This window comes from Malus sylvestris, chromosome 14, assembly GCF_916048215.2.
Source record: "Malus sylvestris chromosome 14, drMalSylv7.2, whole genome shotgun sequence".
Lineage (NCBI taxonomy): Eukaryota > Viridiplantae > Streptophyta > Magnoliopsida > Rosales > Rosaceae > Malus > Malus sylvestris.
The window spans coordinates 28,884,878-28,901,331 of NC_062273.1; the positions used below are offsets into that span (position 1 = coordinate 28,884,878).

At 39.3% G+C, this 16,454-nt stretch overlaps 5 protein-coding genes across 7 annotated transcripts; 3 read left to right on the plus strand and 2 right to left on the minus strand.

Moving 5' to 3' along the window:
* The first annotated feature begins 48 nt into the window (after window positions 1-48).
* LOC126599189 (endoglucanase 9-like) lies at window positions 49-2,625 on the plus strand. The gene is made up of 6 exons (XM_050265519.1): window positions 49-445; window positions 542-849; window positions 1,154-1,630; window positions 1,736-1,862; window positions 1,967-2,145; window positions 2,236-2,625. The coding sequence occupies exons 1-6, from the start codon at window positions 49-51 to the stop codon at window positions 2,623-2,625; spliced, it is 1,878 nt and encodes a 625-aa protein (XP_050121476.1).
* A 139-nt stretch (window positions 2,626-2,764) lies between these two features.
* Window positions 2,765-3,672, minus strand: LOC126600304 (uncharacterized). The gene is made up of 2 exons (XM_050266890.1): window positions 3,336-3,672; window positions 2,765-3,233 (listed from the first exon to the last, which is right to left on the minus strand). Exons 1-2 carry the CDS (start codon window positions 3,511-3,513, stop codon window positions 3,025-3,027), a joined length of 387 nt encoding a protein of 128 aa, XP_050122847.1. The 5' UTR covers window positions 3,514-3,672; the 3' UTR covers window positions 2,765-3,024.
* A 706-nt stretch (window positions 3,673-4,378) lies between these two features.
* LOC126600303 (uncharacterized) lies at window positions 4,379-5,181 on the plus strand. The gene is made up of 2 exons (XM_050266888.1): window positions 4,379-4,729; window positions 4,825-5,181. The coding sequence occupies exons 1-2, from the start codon at window positions 4,417-4,419 to the stop codon at window positions 5,052-5,054; spliced, it is 543 nt and encodes a 180-aa protein (XP_050122845.1). The 5' UTR covers window positions 4,379-4,416; the 3' UTR covers window positions 5,055-5,181.
* A 5,407-nt stretch (window positions 5,182-10,588) lies between these two features.
* Window positions 10,589-15,575, plus strand: LOC126600301 (kinesin-like protein NACK1). 3 transcript variants are annotated; one of them, XM_050266886.1, is made up of 14 exons: window positions 10,589-10,745; window positions 11,261-11,613; window positions 11,711-11,800; window positions 11,889-11,989; window positions 12,083-12,199; window positions 12,284-12,433; window positions 12,529-12,588; window positions 12,676-12,800; window positions 12,889-13,084; window positions 13,194-13,304; window positions 13,394-13,486; window positions 13,602-14,555; window positions 14,665-14,987; window positions 15,069-15,575. In XM_050266886.1, the coding sequence occupies exons 2-14, from the start codon at window positions 11,340-11,342 to the stop codon at window positions 15,394-15,396; spliced, it is 2,922 nt and encodes a 973-aa protein (XP_050122843.1). In that variant the 5' UTR covers window positions 10,589-10,745; window positions 11,261-11,339; the 3' UTR covers window positions 15,397-15,575. The 3 variants fall into 3 exon arrangements, with proteins under 3 accessions (XP_050122843.1, XP_050122840.1, XP_050122841.1); XM_050266883.1 differs by having other exon boundaries at window positions 10,590-10,745; window positions 12,886-13,084; XM_050266884.1 differs by having other exon boundaries at window positions 10,598-10,745; window positions 11,281-11,613; window positions 12,886-13,084.
* Window positions 15,576-15,785: 210 nt separating this feature from the next.
* Window positions 15,786-16,411, minus strand: LOC126600305 (non-specific lipid-transfer protein 2). Its single transcript, XM_050266891.1, has one exon. The coding sequence runs from the start codon at window positions 16,343-16,345 to the stop codon at window positions 16,052-16,054; it is 294 nt and encodes a 97-aa protein (XP_050122848.1). The 5' UTR covers window positions 16,346-16,411; the 3' UTR covers window positions 15,786-16,051.
* Window positions 16,412-16,454: the final 43 nt, after the last annotated feature.

The following is a 16,454-nucleotide window of genomic DNA, read 5'->3' on the forward strand; positions in this document are numbered from 1 at the left end:
TTTTTTCTTCTTTTTTTTACTTGCAATTTTGTCATCTCTTCACAAACAATGACATCTTCTCTAGGTTCCCAGACACAAGCATCGGCAGCAGACCTAGAACCTGTGAGATTTGTCCATACAGTTTCCGAGGCCCGCCGTTTGCTTCCCTCAGCGAGTCGTTGGAACTCCATAGAAATTGACTATAACCTAGTACCTCAGTCTTCCATAGCCAATGATTCAATCCCTTCTCCGTACTCCAAGTCTTACGAATTCAATCTCGTTATCACCGATAAAAACTACCTCAAACGTTGTCTTTATATATCTGCATCCACTATTTTTGTTGTCCTAGCTCTAATTTTACTGGTAGCACTTTTGCCTAATGCTCTTCAAAAGCATCATCGCCACCCTTCTAAGAATCTTACGCGTGCATTGAACCAAGCTCTGACGTTCTTTGACGCGCAAATATGTAACATGTTTCTACCATCATGCATTTGATTAGAAAGAATTACATGGAACCTCTTCTTTTTTATCTAACTTGCTGAAAATTTTCTTATCTGATCAGCTGGGGTTTACCCTAATAATAGTCCGGTAAAATTTCGCGCCAGTTCAGGATTGCATGATGGGAATTTGAGCAGTAAACCGGTGAATCTTCGGGGTGGTTTCTATGATTCTGGCAGCAACATAAAGTTCAGCTTCCCTACAGCTTATACCGTAACCCTGTTGAGTTGGACTGTGATCGAATACCACGAAAAGTATGCTGATATTGGTGAGCTTGATCATGTCAAGGACATAATAAAATGGGGCAGTGATTATTTGCTCAAACTTTTTGTTCCTCCAAACACAACTTCAGAGTTCATATTGTATTCTCAGGCAAGCCTTCTGAAAAATTTAAGTCCCGTTTTGATGACCATTTCATTTTCAGTTTTCATTGTTTTGTGCGATGGCAAGTGCCTTCGCCCATGAGCAGTAGGTCTCGGGTTCGAGACTTGGGAACAGCCTCTCTATAAATAGGGGTAAGGCTAGCCGACATTCACCTCTCCCAGACCCTGCGTAAAGCGGGAGCCTTGTGCACTGGGTACGACCTTTTTTATTGTTTTGCAACAGAATCCTGTTTCTCGAACACGATAATGAACTATTAGGGACAATGTTCTCCTTTTCCTTTTTTCCAATTTAGGTTGGAAGTGGAAACATTGATGCCAAGGTTCCTAATGACATAAACTGCTGGCAAAGGCCTGAAGACATGCATTACGACAGACCTGTTTCGATCTGCGACAGCACTGCTTCTGATTTAGCAGGGGAAATTATTGCAGCATTGTCCGCCGCTTCATTAGTGTTTAAAGAAGACAATGCATACTCAGGAGAACTAGTCACTGCAGCTGAGAAGCTATACGAGAGTGCAGTTACTAAACTAGAGCCTGCTAGGCAAGGAGCATACACCAAGGTTGATGCTTGTGGAGGAGAATCTAGGAATTTCTACAACTCTTCTGGTTTCCAAGATGAACTGGTCTGGGGAGGAACATGGTTATTTTTTGCTACCGGCGATAATTCATATCTAGATTATGCCACAAAAGAATTGAAGTATGCAGTTGCTAACGAAACGAGTGCTGATAAAGGGATTTTCTACTGGAACAACAAGCTCACTGCCAATGCGGTAATTTACTGCAACATTTGCTCTCGAATTTATGAATTTGAATAAATTTTGTGCTCTCCCAGTTCTGGATTTAGAATAACTGGTTGGGACGTTACATCTTTGTAGGTCTTGCTAACACGTCTCCGATATTTTCGTGATCTTGGATTCCCGTATGAATCTTCTTTGGACGCATCATCAGACATTACTGACACCCTCATGTGTTCTTATTTTTCTTCTCAGAAAACAACACCAGGTATATATATATATATTTATATATATATCTGAGCATATTACAATCCATGCAGCCATTGTTGCATTTATGAGTAGTTCAATGCCTCAAAATTCCTTAAAATGCAGGTGGATTGCTCCTCCAAAGGCCTACTTATGGCGCGCGGGCACCTCTCGAATATGCTGCAACAGCATCTTTTCTTAGTAAATTGTACAGCGACTACCTTGACCTTCTGCGTAGTTCCGGTGGGAGTTGCATTAATTTTGGCTTTTCCATCGATATGTTGCGCAATTTCTCAATAACTCAGGCAAGTGTTACATATTATACGTTGAAGTATCGAATCTACAAGCGCACTCTTCCATCTGCATAATAACACGAGTCTTATCTTTTTATTCAGGTCAATTACATTCTAGGAGATAATCCAATGAAGATGAGCTACATGGTTGGCTTCGGAGATAAGTTTCCAACCCAAGTGCACCACAGAAGCGCATCGATCCCTTGGGACGGTCATCAGTACTCTTGTGAAGATGGAGAGAAATGGAAAAACTCCAAGGACCCAAATCCGAATTTGCTTTTGGGAGCCATGGTAGCAGGGCCCGACGAATTGGACAAGTTCGTAGATGAAAGGGACAAGCAGGAGTTCACTGAGCCTAGCATAGCAAGCAATGCTGGTTTAGTTGCGGCACTCATTGCACTTCATGATCCTCCTCGCCATCGTTCTTCGAAGGCCAATGGCACGCATTTGGGGATAGACCAGACGGGTATTTTTGGTAAGATCCGGCATTAGTTGCCGGTGGATTTGGCTGTTGAGTTAGCATGTAGGTTGTGCAGTTTTAAGAACATAATATCTAGTAATTCCCTGGACTTCTTAATTACTTCGATGTTTCTCTAAGCTCTAGCATTGAACAAGAAAACAAAGTCGAGGATTTTGGGAAAAACTGGTGAAATTTAATGGATAGTAAATCTTTTACAATTGAACATACTTGCAATTTACACTCATAAAAAGGGAAGGAAATGGTATAGAATATCAAAGTTCACAAACGTGAGTTAGGTCGGTTGAGCAGGGTAAGGTGCCCCACCCATCCGAATACAAATCCTCATTCCGTAAAACCCATCCCGTAAATTAAAGTAGTTTAGAATATCGCCTTATCAAAACAAAGAAAAATTGAGATACGATATTGAATATTCAAGTGGAATGCTCGTGTCCGGAGATGGACTCATTCGACTTGGATTGCGATGCTGCTACAGTCTCAGTAGTTGGGTTGCTGCTATCCTTTACATTGTCGAGCTTCGCCTCAAATTCCTCGAGCCATGCGTCCAATCTATCCGCCAAACCTTCTCTCGGGACATTCCGCCGCACAATTCGGGCCAAAAGAAAGAGGAGACGGAAGCACCCTGCAGCAAAAGCAACCGTGGACAAATACTCAATCAGTCATTTAAACAAACAGCTGGTGAACTAACTCGCAGAAAACAAAAAATATAGGTAGCTTCACTCACAAGCAACAAGATACAGCAATGTCCAAGCGATATACAACACACCAACCAACAGACACAAAGGCTTCAGGATCGAGTGCGTGATTCCGTAAATCGTCATCTTCCTCAACCGGCCGCCGGAAAAAATGGCAACCATCAGAGCCCCTGCAAATACCGCAAGTGCTAGTAGCTTGAAATCCATGGCGGCGGTGATGCCAAAGAAACTGAACCTCCGCTGCCCAGCCTGCCCCTGCCCGCCACAACCCAATTCACAGTACCCAAAAGCAACGATATTTTTTTGCAAGGATATTTATGAAGGGTTAATTTCAGATTTTCGCCCTAAGTTTTTGGAGTTTTTTCACTTTGGTCTTTCAAATACTTTCCCCCTCAAGGTTTTTTTTTTTTTTTTTTTTTTTTTCACTCTGGAGTTTTTTTTTAAGGAAGATGTTACTACTCTAATCTACATTGATAAGTGGAGGGATGAGGGTACCCTTGGATTAAACAAGAAGACATGTTTGTCAAGAGCAATCCACCACTTACGTTAGTTTCCAATATTTGAAAAATGTGTTAAATAACAATAAAAATGACTTTGCTTCTGAAGCTAAAATTCACAAAAGTATTTGGAGGCACGTTTCAACTTAGCTTAGGTTTTTGAATGGTCGACATTCTGTTGACTATGCAAGAAAGACAGTTTTTTTTTGGACATTGAACCGTCACAACTTTTATTCATAAAAAAAACTGAAAGTTACATATGTGACATGAGATGGAACTCATGAAAGTAGTTACGTGCCAGTAGATGGAGGGTATTTTGATCAAAGTAGATGACTTACTGAAATGTCGTCCAAAAAACAATCATATCATTATGACAATTTTTGTAACGAAAATTATTCTCTATCTGTTTTAAGAGTCTAGGATTGGGGACAAAAAAGAAGTTGAGGGACCAAATCGAAAATCTCATAGATTTTTTTTTGTTGTTTGTGGCGAGGCCCATTACCCAAGGCCCAAGCGGAGGAGTTTTCTTTGGGTTCACGTCACGTCTGTCTTTCCAAGTACCCTTAAACCCTCATCAGAGAGGACAAGATCGTCATTTGATTCGGCAGCATCAATGGAGTCGGAAGCTTTTGATGCAGCTGAAACTGTGACCAGCGTGGTTCTTCTGAAGCTGCTACTGGTGCTGTTTCCGGGGGCTCTGCTGCTCGCGATTTCTTTCGACAGCTCCTCGGAGGAGGTACTGATGCTCCGATTCGTGATCCAGGCGGTGAGATTGGTACTCCAAATCATGATCAAAATGGCGATGTACAGAATCAAATCGGTGATCGAAAACGTCCTGTTTGTAATCTTCATCGTCATCTTACATCCTCTAGCTCTGTGCTGCCGTGTGATGCGAAACGCCGTCGCATTGCTGGGTATCGTAGCTTGTGAGTCAAGCAAACCATTTCGTTTTTATGTTTACCAGCTGTTTGTTTAAATGCTCGTTTAATTTATTGACTGTTTTATGGGGCGGTTCCTGCAGGGTCCTGCTGGGTTCTGTATCGTTTGATCGCGCTTGTTGCGGCGTCGGAGCTTGATCGTGATGCATCCCGAGGGCAAGAAGAAGAAGAAGGTGGTGACAGTGATCACATTGTGCCTAGATTGAAGGAGAGCTTGCAGTCATGGCTGATCGAATTCGAGGCGGAGCTTCGGAAGGGGAATTATAGCAACCCGGCTATTGTAGCATCCCGATCTGTTCATATCCTACAGTAGATGATCAATTCTCTCTTCTCTGCAGCAAATAAGTTTTAACTTTGTGAATTTGAAGTCAGAACATGTTCATGTGTATTCCAACCTAATATTTTCCAACGTATGAAGGTTGTAAACCCTACTTCCTACTTCCTCCAATCTTTATTATTTACTTTCTTAATTACTCCAATAATTCTCTTCTAAGGACGTGTGTGCTTGGATCGAGAAGGCCATGAAATAGAATGTTACATTAATGTTTAGCTATAGGATTAGGCTCGGCAATTTCTTAGAGGACCCGTTAACCCGACATGAAATCTCACAAAAATGACGAGTTTCGGATTAACTTGTTAACAAGTCCGATCGTTGTCAGGTAACCCATTAACGTGTCGGGTAGCTATCAGGTCATCCGTTAAAAACTCGATAAGTAGACATTAGACACGTCAATTTCTTGTATGACTCATTAACCTGACAAGAAACGACACGACCGTTTAACGAATCATGTCAATAGTGGGTCACTTGTAACGAACTCGTTATCTTAACAGCTTTGACACAACACGACACGACCCATTAAGATTGTTGATGCACAAAATCAATGAGGACTTTGGTACAACATAAAATGTTAAGTTTGTGACCTTCGCTAGATTGTTTCAGTCACTAGTGTGGATAAGTATGTAAATGGATAGAGACATGGAAGCAAACACAAGATGTACGTGGTTCACCCAGATTGGCTACGTCCACGAAGTAGAGGAGATCTCATTAATTGTGAAGGGTTTACACAAGCACATAGGTTCAAGCTCTCCTTTAGTGAGTACTAGTGAATGATTTAGTACAAATGACATTAGAAAATATTGTGGGAGAATGATCTCCTTTTATAGAAGAGAGTTTCTATCTTTGTTTTGACATTGACACATGTGATTGGCTTCTGATGTTGACACATGTCGCGCTATGATTGGCTTCTGATGTCGACACGTGTCGCGTTGTGATTGGCCTCCTGGTTGGAGGGAAACTCTTCTGAGTTCTTGACGGTATAACGTTGACCGGTGCTCGGTAATTTCTGGATTGGTCAAGTATGGTACAAACAAAGATAATTAGTACGACATGAACACGACAAACATGACCTATTTGGCAGGCCTATATGGGATAAACATATCTACACTAACATCTTGGTGATCTATATTTTGTTCTTCATGTTTGAGTTAACTAATTTGATTGCAACACTAGACTTGACAACCAGGTCATGTATGAGATAACTAATTTGAGTGCTAGCCTATGTAATTAGGCTCCCTCTCAACTACATGCATCAATAATTAACTTTGAGCATTGTGGTTTTTGTTTTGGTGCAGACGACAATGAGGCGGTGGAGGACTTGTGATGTTGAGTTTCAGTCTTACTTCACACTGAATGATCAATGGGAATCGTTTAGAGAGTGGAGTGCATATGGGGCAGGAGTACCGTTGGTCCTTAACAATAGTGATTCTGTTGTTCAAAATTATGTTCCCTATATATCTGGTATCCAGTTATATGTGGAATCTTCTGCGAAGTTAAATGCAAAGTCAAGGTAATAAAAAGTTCTGTTCATGTTTCATACAGTTAGAACGCCATAGTTATGTGAACCGGTAATCGTTATTTGTTACATGTTTGTTTACAATGGTTATTAGTTACATGAAATCTTATTGCAAATGATTATGGGTTCACAATGTTGGTTCGGTTACAGGAACATCAGTATGATGTTCTATGGTGGACATCGCATGACTAGTACTACTGGTTTTCAGGGGATGTAATCATACAATGTATTTGCTGATTGCAATCTTTCTCTTCAATAAACTAGTACTGTCTACGTAGATGTGGAGGTCCCCGTCAAATGGTTTCGGATGGGAATTCCCATCACTTTATACATTCACTTTGTACATACTACATTCATATCAGCAGTGCTTAGTTGATCCATTTGTGTTGTAAAGTTATAGTGCCACTTTGTGATAGATAATGATTAAGTGCTAGGAAAATTATGTCTGGATTATATTCAGTTTCATTTTTATTGAATCTCAACTCTACAAGTTAAAAGGATCCCTGTGGACACAAAATGGAGTAACGGAATGTCAACTCGCGAGTTCCCTGAAGCAGGCTGCAAACAATTGGCTTAGCCTGCTTCAGGTCAATCACCCCGATTTCCTGTTCTTTGCCTCGCATGGCATGCACTGCAGGTGAAATTAATCTTGTTTCACAGATGGAAGTATCTTAGCTTCCACTCCACAAGTTACAGGCCTTGAAATTATCCTCTTTATAGTTAGGTAAACGGAGGATGCTGAAATGTGAACCTTTTTTTTTTAAATGCAAAAAACAGCAGAGAAAGTGGGACGTTCCAAAATTAAGAGATGAAACAAGAAAAAGTATAAAAATAAGAGGGAAACAGTGAAAAGTAAAAAGGCAGGAGAATAAGGTCAAAGAAGACCAATAATTAGTGATGAAAATGTTAGTGGTGTATGATAGCCCACTGTAGATGTCATATACATATATGAGGTGGATGAGGTGGATTCGTAGCACTATTTTTTTAACAGAACATCGTATATATTTTAACAATTCGAGCTATCTATCTTAGGTTATAGGAATATTATGCATATTTTTCACTGGTTGGAATGAAATGAGATGAATGTTTAAAGGGAGATTATATTCAACACCTCACATTACTTTTTCAACTTTTTTATTTTTTTAATATTTTTCTATCAAGTATTAGTGGTTTGTAGAAAATATTAAAAAAAATTAAAATGTGTGGAAGAATTAATTTAAGGAATGTGAATATAATCTCTCCTATTTAAAATTTTGTATCGTTTCAAATATATTTACTTGCTATTAGATAATATTTAGGAAGAGGTTATCGGGTTGATGACTTTTTAGAGTATAAGTAACAAGCAAAAAATCCTTCGTTGGGTGTTGAGAAATTCGACATTCAAATACCTTTGCGTCATATTTGGTGCTTAATATTAGATTAGATTTCATAACTCACCAAATTCAAAATTTGAAAGTTGACTTTCCTTTCTTATTTCAACTTATCAAAATGGTCAGATTGGTTTGAACGGACCTTCAAATTGTTCGACTGGGCTTTTGCCCACTTTTGAGTAACTTTTCACATATTATGAGGTCATCTTCAACTAATTCGGTCAAAGGATCATAAAACAAAAAATAATTTGGAATGACACAAAAATCGTCTCCAACCGAGGGCTAGGTCAAAGAGCTTGTGGGCCACACCAGGCCCAAACCCCCAAATTAGGCCAGTGAGTTGGCCATTTCTAGCCAGCCCTTTAGCGCCAGAATGTCAAGCTTGACATTTTGCCAGCCCTCCAGTTCAACCTATTTGAATGCCAAAGGCTACCTAGCGTCATCATGACGCCAACTAGCTAACGTCATGCTTCAGTCAGGTTACCGTTAGAATTTGAATATTTTTTTGGTCAAATTTAAAAAAAATCTTGTTTTTTCCCTATAAATACCTACAACATTGAAAGCTGAAGATAAGAAGTGTCACGTAGATAAGAATTATATCTAAAATTTGCACAACAATTACATGTCGACACGTGGCACTCGAAATCTAATCCAAAAAAATATTAAGATTACATAAAGATAAGAAATCTGGAGAGTTACTCACTTTAGCGACACGTATCACTCGAAATTATATCCGAAAAATTATTGAGATTACATAAAGATAAGAAATCTGGAGAGTTACTCACGTTAGCGACATGCATTACTCAAAATTCTATCCAAAAAATTATTTAGATTATATAAAGATAAGAAATATAGAGGCTTATTCATTTGGCAACAAGTGGCACTCAAAATATGTCCGAAAACCTTATTTTAATATAGTAGTTTAATTTAATTAACCATATTAATTTAATTAAAATAATAAATTATTTTTGGCCTATGACCCTTTAGCCCATTCGCTTGGAGATGATTTTTTGTCAAATGACTATGTTTGGTCTATGGCCCTTTGGCCCCCTCTGTTGGAGATGGTATAAAATATGGCCTAGCATTATTCATTAAAATATAATTTCTTGCAGGGCTATAAGGCTAAAGATAGTCTTTTGGCCTTCATTCGGTTGGAGATGGCTTGAGCCATCTATCTATCTTTCAAAAGATAAGAATTTAGGAAAACTAATTAAAAGAGCCTGAAAACTTTGAGTTTTAACGATAAGGACAAAATAAAAGGTAAAGTGAATTGTTTGTATCATACTTGACCAATCCCGAAACTACTAAGCACCGGTCAATGTTATACCGTCAAAGATCCACAAGAGTTTCCCTCCAACCAGGAGGCCAATCACAACGCGACACGTGTCGACATCAGAGGCCAATCATAGCGCGATACGTGTCAACATCAGAGACCAATTACAGCACGACATGTGTCAAAGTTAGAACAAAGCTAGAGACTCTCTTCTATAAAAGGAGATCATTCTCTCACAATATTTCTTAATGTCATTTGTACTAAATCATTCACTAGAACTCACTAAATAAGAGTTTGAACATATGTACTTGTGTAAACCCTTCACAATTAATGAGAACTCCTCTATTTCGTAGACGTAGCCAATCTAGATGAACCACGTACATCTTGTGTTTGCTTCCCTATTTCTGTCCATTTACATACATATACATACTAGTGACCGGAGTAATCTAGCGAAGATCACAAACTTAACACTTTCTGTTGTACCAAAGTCCTCACTGATTTTGTGCATCAACAAGAATAGTACCAGGATTGACTTTTTAGTGTAAAAATGTGGTTTTTTGTTAAAGTGAACAGTACGAGGATCTTTTCGTTAAAGTTTCCTAAGAATTTTTATGGCATGAATATACTACTATGGTATCGTTCTCATACAGATGATCTCGTACACGATGAGAAATTAACAAATACCTTTTTTTTAGAGTAATGCTAGGTAAACTAAATTTGTAAACTAAGTAATGCGTCATCAATAAGAAATAAATACGTTAATCAACACTTAAATAATAATTCAATAGTCATCTTCTATGTTATTTAGTTTACAAAATTTAATTTCGTTAACTTTATCCTTATTGTTAGAGGAAAATGTTATTGTCACTCCAAAAATCTCATTCTACACTTCTCATAAGTTTATTTTTCTTTTCAAATATAAAAAATTTAGAATATAAAATGAGATTTTTGAAATACCAATAACAATCCCAGCAACAAAACGATATTATCACGTGACATACGACTCATTCTCTCAAAGGCCAAAATCAAATTTGTATGAAGCGCCAGGCTGGACCAATAATTGAAAGTTGTAGACTTTCTTTCTTTTTGCCCTTTCGTGAATAGGGGAATTAATTAAATAATAAACAAATAAAATAATAACCGTTACGACTTGAAACTCGGTCCCCGCTTTACACGACGCGGCCGATTTAACTCGTGAAAACGAAAACGCATCGACAGATCGGCGTGTAACTGTAAAATCCTCAATTAAATAAAGCCAAAAAAATAAAAAAGGAAAACTAGCCGTTGGGAGCCCTAGATTCAAAATTGAATAATAAAGGTCAGAGAAAGAAGGAGGCAATAACTTTTCATCACCATTTCTCTCAATCTCTTCGTCTTCCTTCTCCAACACTCGACTTTGACTTCGAAGCTATTCTCCTCGGACTCAAAGGCGCTCCTTTCGTCTCTCAATCCTCTTGTGCGCCGAAGAATTCCGGAAGTTTTCGGGTCGATTTCGGTTTTCTATTTCTGTGAGTTTCCGTTTCTTAAACTAATGTTTACTGATTTTCACTTTCCATATATGCAGATTATGATGCTTATTGGAAATTCGATGTACCCAATCTTTAATTGGAAACAAATTGATTCTTAACATGATTACTAACTAGGGAAGTTTTCATTTTTTTTTCCTTTTTTTTTTTGTAAAAATGTTCGAATTTCCCCTTCCCCAACTGTTGAAGTTGAATTCATCTTAGAAACACGAACAAGTTGGATGATTTTTCAATTTTCTGATGAAAAATCTTTTTGGATTGGGAGCTAATCGGTTTTCGGAATATTTGTTGCAGTGAATTTCTCTAGGTTAAATTGTGTGTTAGTTGGAAGATTATCCTGTTAGATTCAGCTGCTTATCATAAGCTTAGATTTAAAGTTTGTAGATTTCAGGGGTAAATGTTTGAACTAGTGAGGGTTTCAGATCTGAGATTGTACTAAATTCTGAGGTTTTCGTTTAGTTCAATTGCTTTCTGTAATCCATGATTGGTTTTAACAGAGAGGGCTTTCCTGGGAAAGGCCCAAGATTTGGTGTTGGTGTTCTTCAAGCTCGTTTGATCTGCTAGATTCGAGAAACAATGACTGTCAAAACTCCTGGAACACCGGCTTCAAAAGTAGACAGGACACCAGCATCAACACCGGCTTCAAAAATAGACAGGACACCAGTCTCAACTCCGGGCGGGCCAAGAGCTAAGGAGGAGAAGATTGTTGTCACGGTGCGATTAAGGCCTCTAAACAAAAGAGAGCAACTAGCAAAAGACCAAGTTGCGTGGGACTGCCTCGATGACAACACGATTGTTTATAAGCCCCCACCTCAAGAACGCTCAGTTCAACCGGCCCCATTCACATTTGGTATGGGAAAACCTCTGCCTATGTGTCTTCTTTGTAGTTTTCTCAGCTGTGATGGTTCACATTAAATAATTGGTTCATTGGTTTCTTCTGTTTGCAGATAAAGTTTTCGGTCCTACTTCCTTAACGGAAGCAGTATACGAGGAAGGAGTGAAAAATGTCGCCTTGTCTTCTTTGATGGGCATCAATGGTAGTGGCTTATCCTTAGACTCATGTCCCTTATTTTTCGATCCTCATCTCGCTTTTCAACAATTGATTTATTTTCTTTGGCACTGCAGCAACTATATTCGCTTATGGGCAAACGAGCAGTGGGAAGACATACACAATGAGAGGGATAACAGAGAAAGCCGTCATTGATATCTACAATCATATAATCAATGTAAGTTTAATCATCACAAACTAATAACAATTATGAAAGTTATAGTGAAGATTGTTGCTTTGAAACTAATGTACTCGGATTGTTTGGTTGCAGACTCCGGAGAGAGACTTTACAATAAAAATCTCTGGACTTGAAATATACAACGAGAATGTGAGGGACCTGCTAAATTCTGAATCAGGTCGTAGTTTGAAGCTTCTAGATGATCCAGAGGTAGTGGCAATAAGCCTTAGCCTATACTCGTTACCGTCACTTGTTCTTTGACATTCACTCATGTTCTGTATTTTCCTAATGTAGAAAGGTACCGTGGTTGAGAAGCTGGTGGAGGAAACTGCAAGCAATGATCAGCATTTGAGACATTTAATCAGCATTTGTGAAGCCCAAAGACAAGTTGGTGAAACTGCTTTAAATGATAACAGCTCCCGGTCTCATCAGATAATAAGACTGGTCAGTTCATCATACATCTTTGATGCTAGTTAGTGATGGTTTTTCCCTTTCCCTCACAACCGAGACATTGTAAATAACATTTTCTCTCCTTACAGACAATTGAAAGTACACTCCGTGAGAATTCAGATTGCGTGAGATCTTTCGTGGCAAGCCTGGTAAGAAAGGAATAAAATACCTTTTCTGAAAATCCTTGCTTCAATTTTACGTCAGGGTTAACAAGTGTGAATGCCAATGATGTGCAGAACTTTGTCGATCTGGCTGGAAGCGAAAGAGCTTCACAATCACTTGCAGATGGTGCTAGGCTCAGGGAAGGTTGCCACATCAACCTTAGCTTGATGACACTCACAACTGTCATTAGAAAGCTCAGGTCAGAATCTATATTTGCATACATTTTTATCTTGAAGGATTAGTCAGTTTTCTTTCTTACCTATGTGAACTGGTTTGATTTGCAGCAGTGGGAAAAGAAGTGGTCATATACCCTATCGAGACTCAAAGCTCACTCGCATATTGCAGCATTCTCTAGGTGGGAATGCACGCACAGCCATCATATGCACCTTGAGTCCGGCATTGAGCCATTTTGAACAATCTCGCAATACGCTCTTCTTTGCCACCAGGGCAAAGGAAGTAACAAATAACGCTCGTGTGAATATGGTATTGTTAATTTTCTTGTAACATATTTCAGTTTGCACCTGTACATAATTACACATAATTACAATAGACATTTTAGTTACCTTACTTGTGTATATAATCATTTTGCTAGGTTGTTTCGGACAAACAGCTAGTGAAACATTTGCAGAAGGAAGTAGCGAGGCTGGAAGCAGAGCTGCGCACCCCTGACCCATTAAGGGAAAAAGAATTGAAAATTCAGCAGGTACACTGACATACTTGTCTTGCTAGATTTCATTTCATGTGCTTGGAAATGTATATATAAAATGTTTGAAATTGTTTGGCCATCACTAGATGGAAATGGAGATTGAAGAATTGAGACGCCAAAGAGATCGTGCTCAGTCTCAGGTGCTTGAATTACAGCAAAAACTTCAGGAGGATCCACAGGTCTATTTCCAATTCTCTCTCTCTCTCTCTCTCTCTCTCTCTCTCTCTCTCTCTCTCTCTCTCTCTAAATTTGTATTCATTTTACTCATATATTGTTATTATATATCAACTTCAGGGTTCAAACCCTTCTGGAATACCCCATCCCTCTGTGAAGAAATGTCTCTCATACACCGGTGTTCTATCAACAAAACCCGACAAAAAGGATATAGGCCCTGGTGATAGAGCAAGAAATTTGAGGCAGTCTATGAGGCAATCATCAACTGCTCCTTTCACACTAATGCATGAAATCCGCAAACTTGAACACCTGCAAGAACAGCTTGGGGAAGAAGCAAATCGAGCTCTGGAAGTATTACAAAAGGAGGTGGCTTGTCATAGGCTAGGCAACCAAGATGCAGCTGAAACAATTGCCAATCTGCAAGCGGAAATAAGAGAAATGCGTTCTGTCAGATCAGTGCCAAAAGAAGTTGAACTTGGAACTGTAGTTGCTACTAACAAGAGTGTAAGTGCTAATCTCAAGGAAGAGATTACGAGACTTCATTCACAGGGCAGCACGATTGAAAATCTTGAGGAACAGCTAGAAAGTGTTCAGAAGTCAATAGATAAATTGGTGATGTCTCTTCCTAGCAATTATCAAGAGTGTAATATTGAGGCATCCTCCAAGCCTAAGAAGGAGTCCAAAAAGAAGAAGTGTCTACCTTTGGCCTCAAGTAACATTGCCAACCGACAAAATTTCATCAGATCACCTTGCTCACCTCTATCAGCTTCTCGGCAAATTGCAGAATCTGAAACTGAAAATAGGGCTCCTGAGAATGATGATATTGTGTCCGGTGAGATTCAACCAGAGTCTGAGAAGGGTACTCCGACAAAGAATGAAGAATGTGGAGATGTCTCATCAAAGGAAAGCACTCCAACAGGTTATCGGCGTTCTAGTTCAGTAAACATGAAGAAAATGCAGAAGATGTTCCAAAATGCAGCAGAAGAGAACGTAAGAAACATTAGAACATATGTAACGGAACTGAAAGAGCGGGTGGCCAAACTGCAGTACCAAAAGCAGCTACTAGTTTGCCAGGTATGAAAATGCATTTTTTTCTACTATCTAACAGAACTTACATGCGCGTTCTATATTCTATTTATCCTTGTGAAGAAATCTCATTTCGTTTTAATTGGTTACACCTCAGGTTCTGGAGCTGGAAGCAAATGAAGCTGCCGGGTACAATTTAGAGAATGACGAGGACACATGTGAGACTGAGGAGCCCCAAGTCTCGTGGCAAATAACTTTCAAGGAACAAAGACAGCAGATCATTGAGTTATGGGATTTGTGCTTTGTCTCCATCATTCATAGGACACAATTTTATTTGTTGTTTAAAGGTGACCCAGCTGATCAAATCTACATGGAAGTGGAGCTTAGACGGTTGACATGGCTGCAACAGCATCTCGCAGAACTTGGGGATGCTAGCCCTGCTCATGTGGGAGACGAACCCAGAGTTTCGTTGTCATCAAGGTTCCTTTTCTTCTCTTTTCAAGTAACTAGTTGAAATCATTCCTTTTAGTTAAATATTCCTAATAAACTTCCGATATGCAGCATGAGAGCGCTAAAGCGCGAAAGAGAGTTCCTTGCGAAGAGGTTGTCTTCACGCTTGACAGCAGAGGAGAGAGATGCATTGTACATGAAATGGGATGTCCCGCTTGAAGGAAAGCACAGGAAGCTGCAGTTTGTGAACAAGCTTTGGCAAGATCCCCATGATCCCAGGCACATCCAGGAGAGTGCTGAAGTAGTTGCAAAGCTTGTTGGCTTCTGCGAAAGTGGAAACCTGTCGAGAGAGATGTTTGAGCTCAATTTTGTGCTCCCATCTGATAGGAGGCCATGGATGATGGGCTGGAACCAGATTTCCAACCTTCTCAATTTGTGAGAAAGTACATTTTTGTTGCAAGTAATTTACATTCTTTGAAATAATGTATATGTAAATGATTTTTCAAGCTTTCATTGTCTGTGTTGTCAAGTGTGACGATTGAGCACAATGCACACTTTGCATGGTGTTTGATTCATTTCCAATGGTTTCAAATCTAATTGAATTAATTTCACTAGAAATTGGCTTCTCTTAAAATTTGTTAGAAGTGCTTTCTGACAACCAAAAACGCTTCTAACTGCATTTGGCAGAAAAAATTAGAAGTTCTTACGCACATTCTGGAGAAGCAACCAAAAGTGCCTCTAACTTGGAAGCGTTGCTTCTTAATGAAAGTTCTTTTAGTAGAAGTGCTTATGAGCAAAAGTCGTTCGTACAGAAGCAATCTAAGCTCGTATCCAATACCAATTCTCATCATATATATAAGTAGCACTTTACAATCACTACTATTGATAAAACCACACACCGAAAGTACATCATAGATATAGATACATAAAATAGAACACACCAAATTAATTAAGCATAAGTTAACTCCTTCTAATCTTCATTAAACATGGAATAAATGAGCAAGAAGCATCACATATCCATGTCGAACATAGAAATATAACATACATATATATATAGGGCTCAAGGTGTGAGGCTGCATGATGCATCATAGATTCTAGCACTTAGGGAAGGGAGTGCCACAGGTGCTGGCAACTTTCCTCGCATTTGGGGTGTTGACAAGCTTCTTGAGGTTAGGGTTCTTGAGGTACTGGCAGAGGCAGGGCTTCTGTTCCTTGATCTTGCTGCAGCATAATGTCGACGGTGGAGTTGAAGAGGTGATTGCTCCGGCGCAGGGGCTAAGTTGAATGGCGTTGCATGTTACAGCCGTTGACACCGGCGCTGTGGCCAGCAGCAGCACCAACACAGTGCACAATGCAATTGCAATGTAGGAAGAATATGATGCCTTCATCCTCACTCGACTCGACTCTAACAAGAATGTCTAAATTATTAACTTTGGTTGAGTGGTGCATTTGGCTTAGGCTCCGCTCTCTATTTATACAAGAGATAGTATGCTTAAA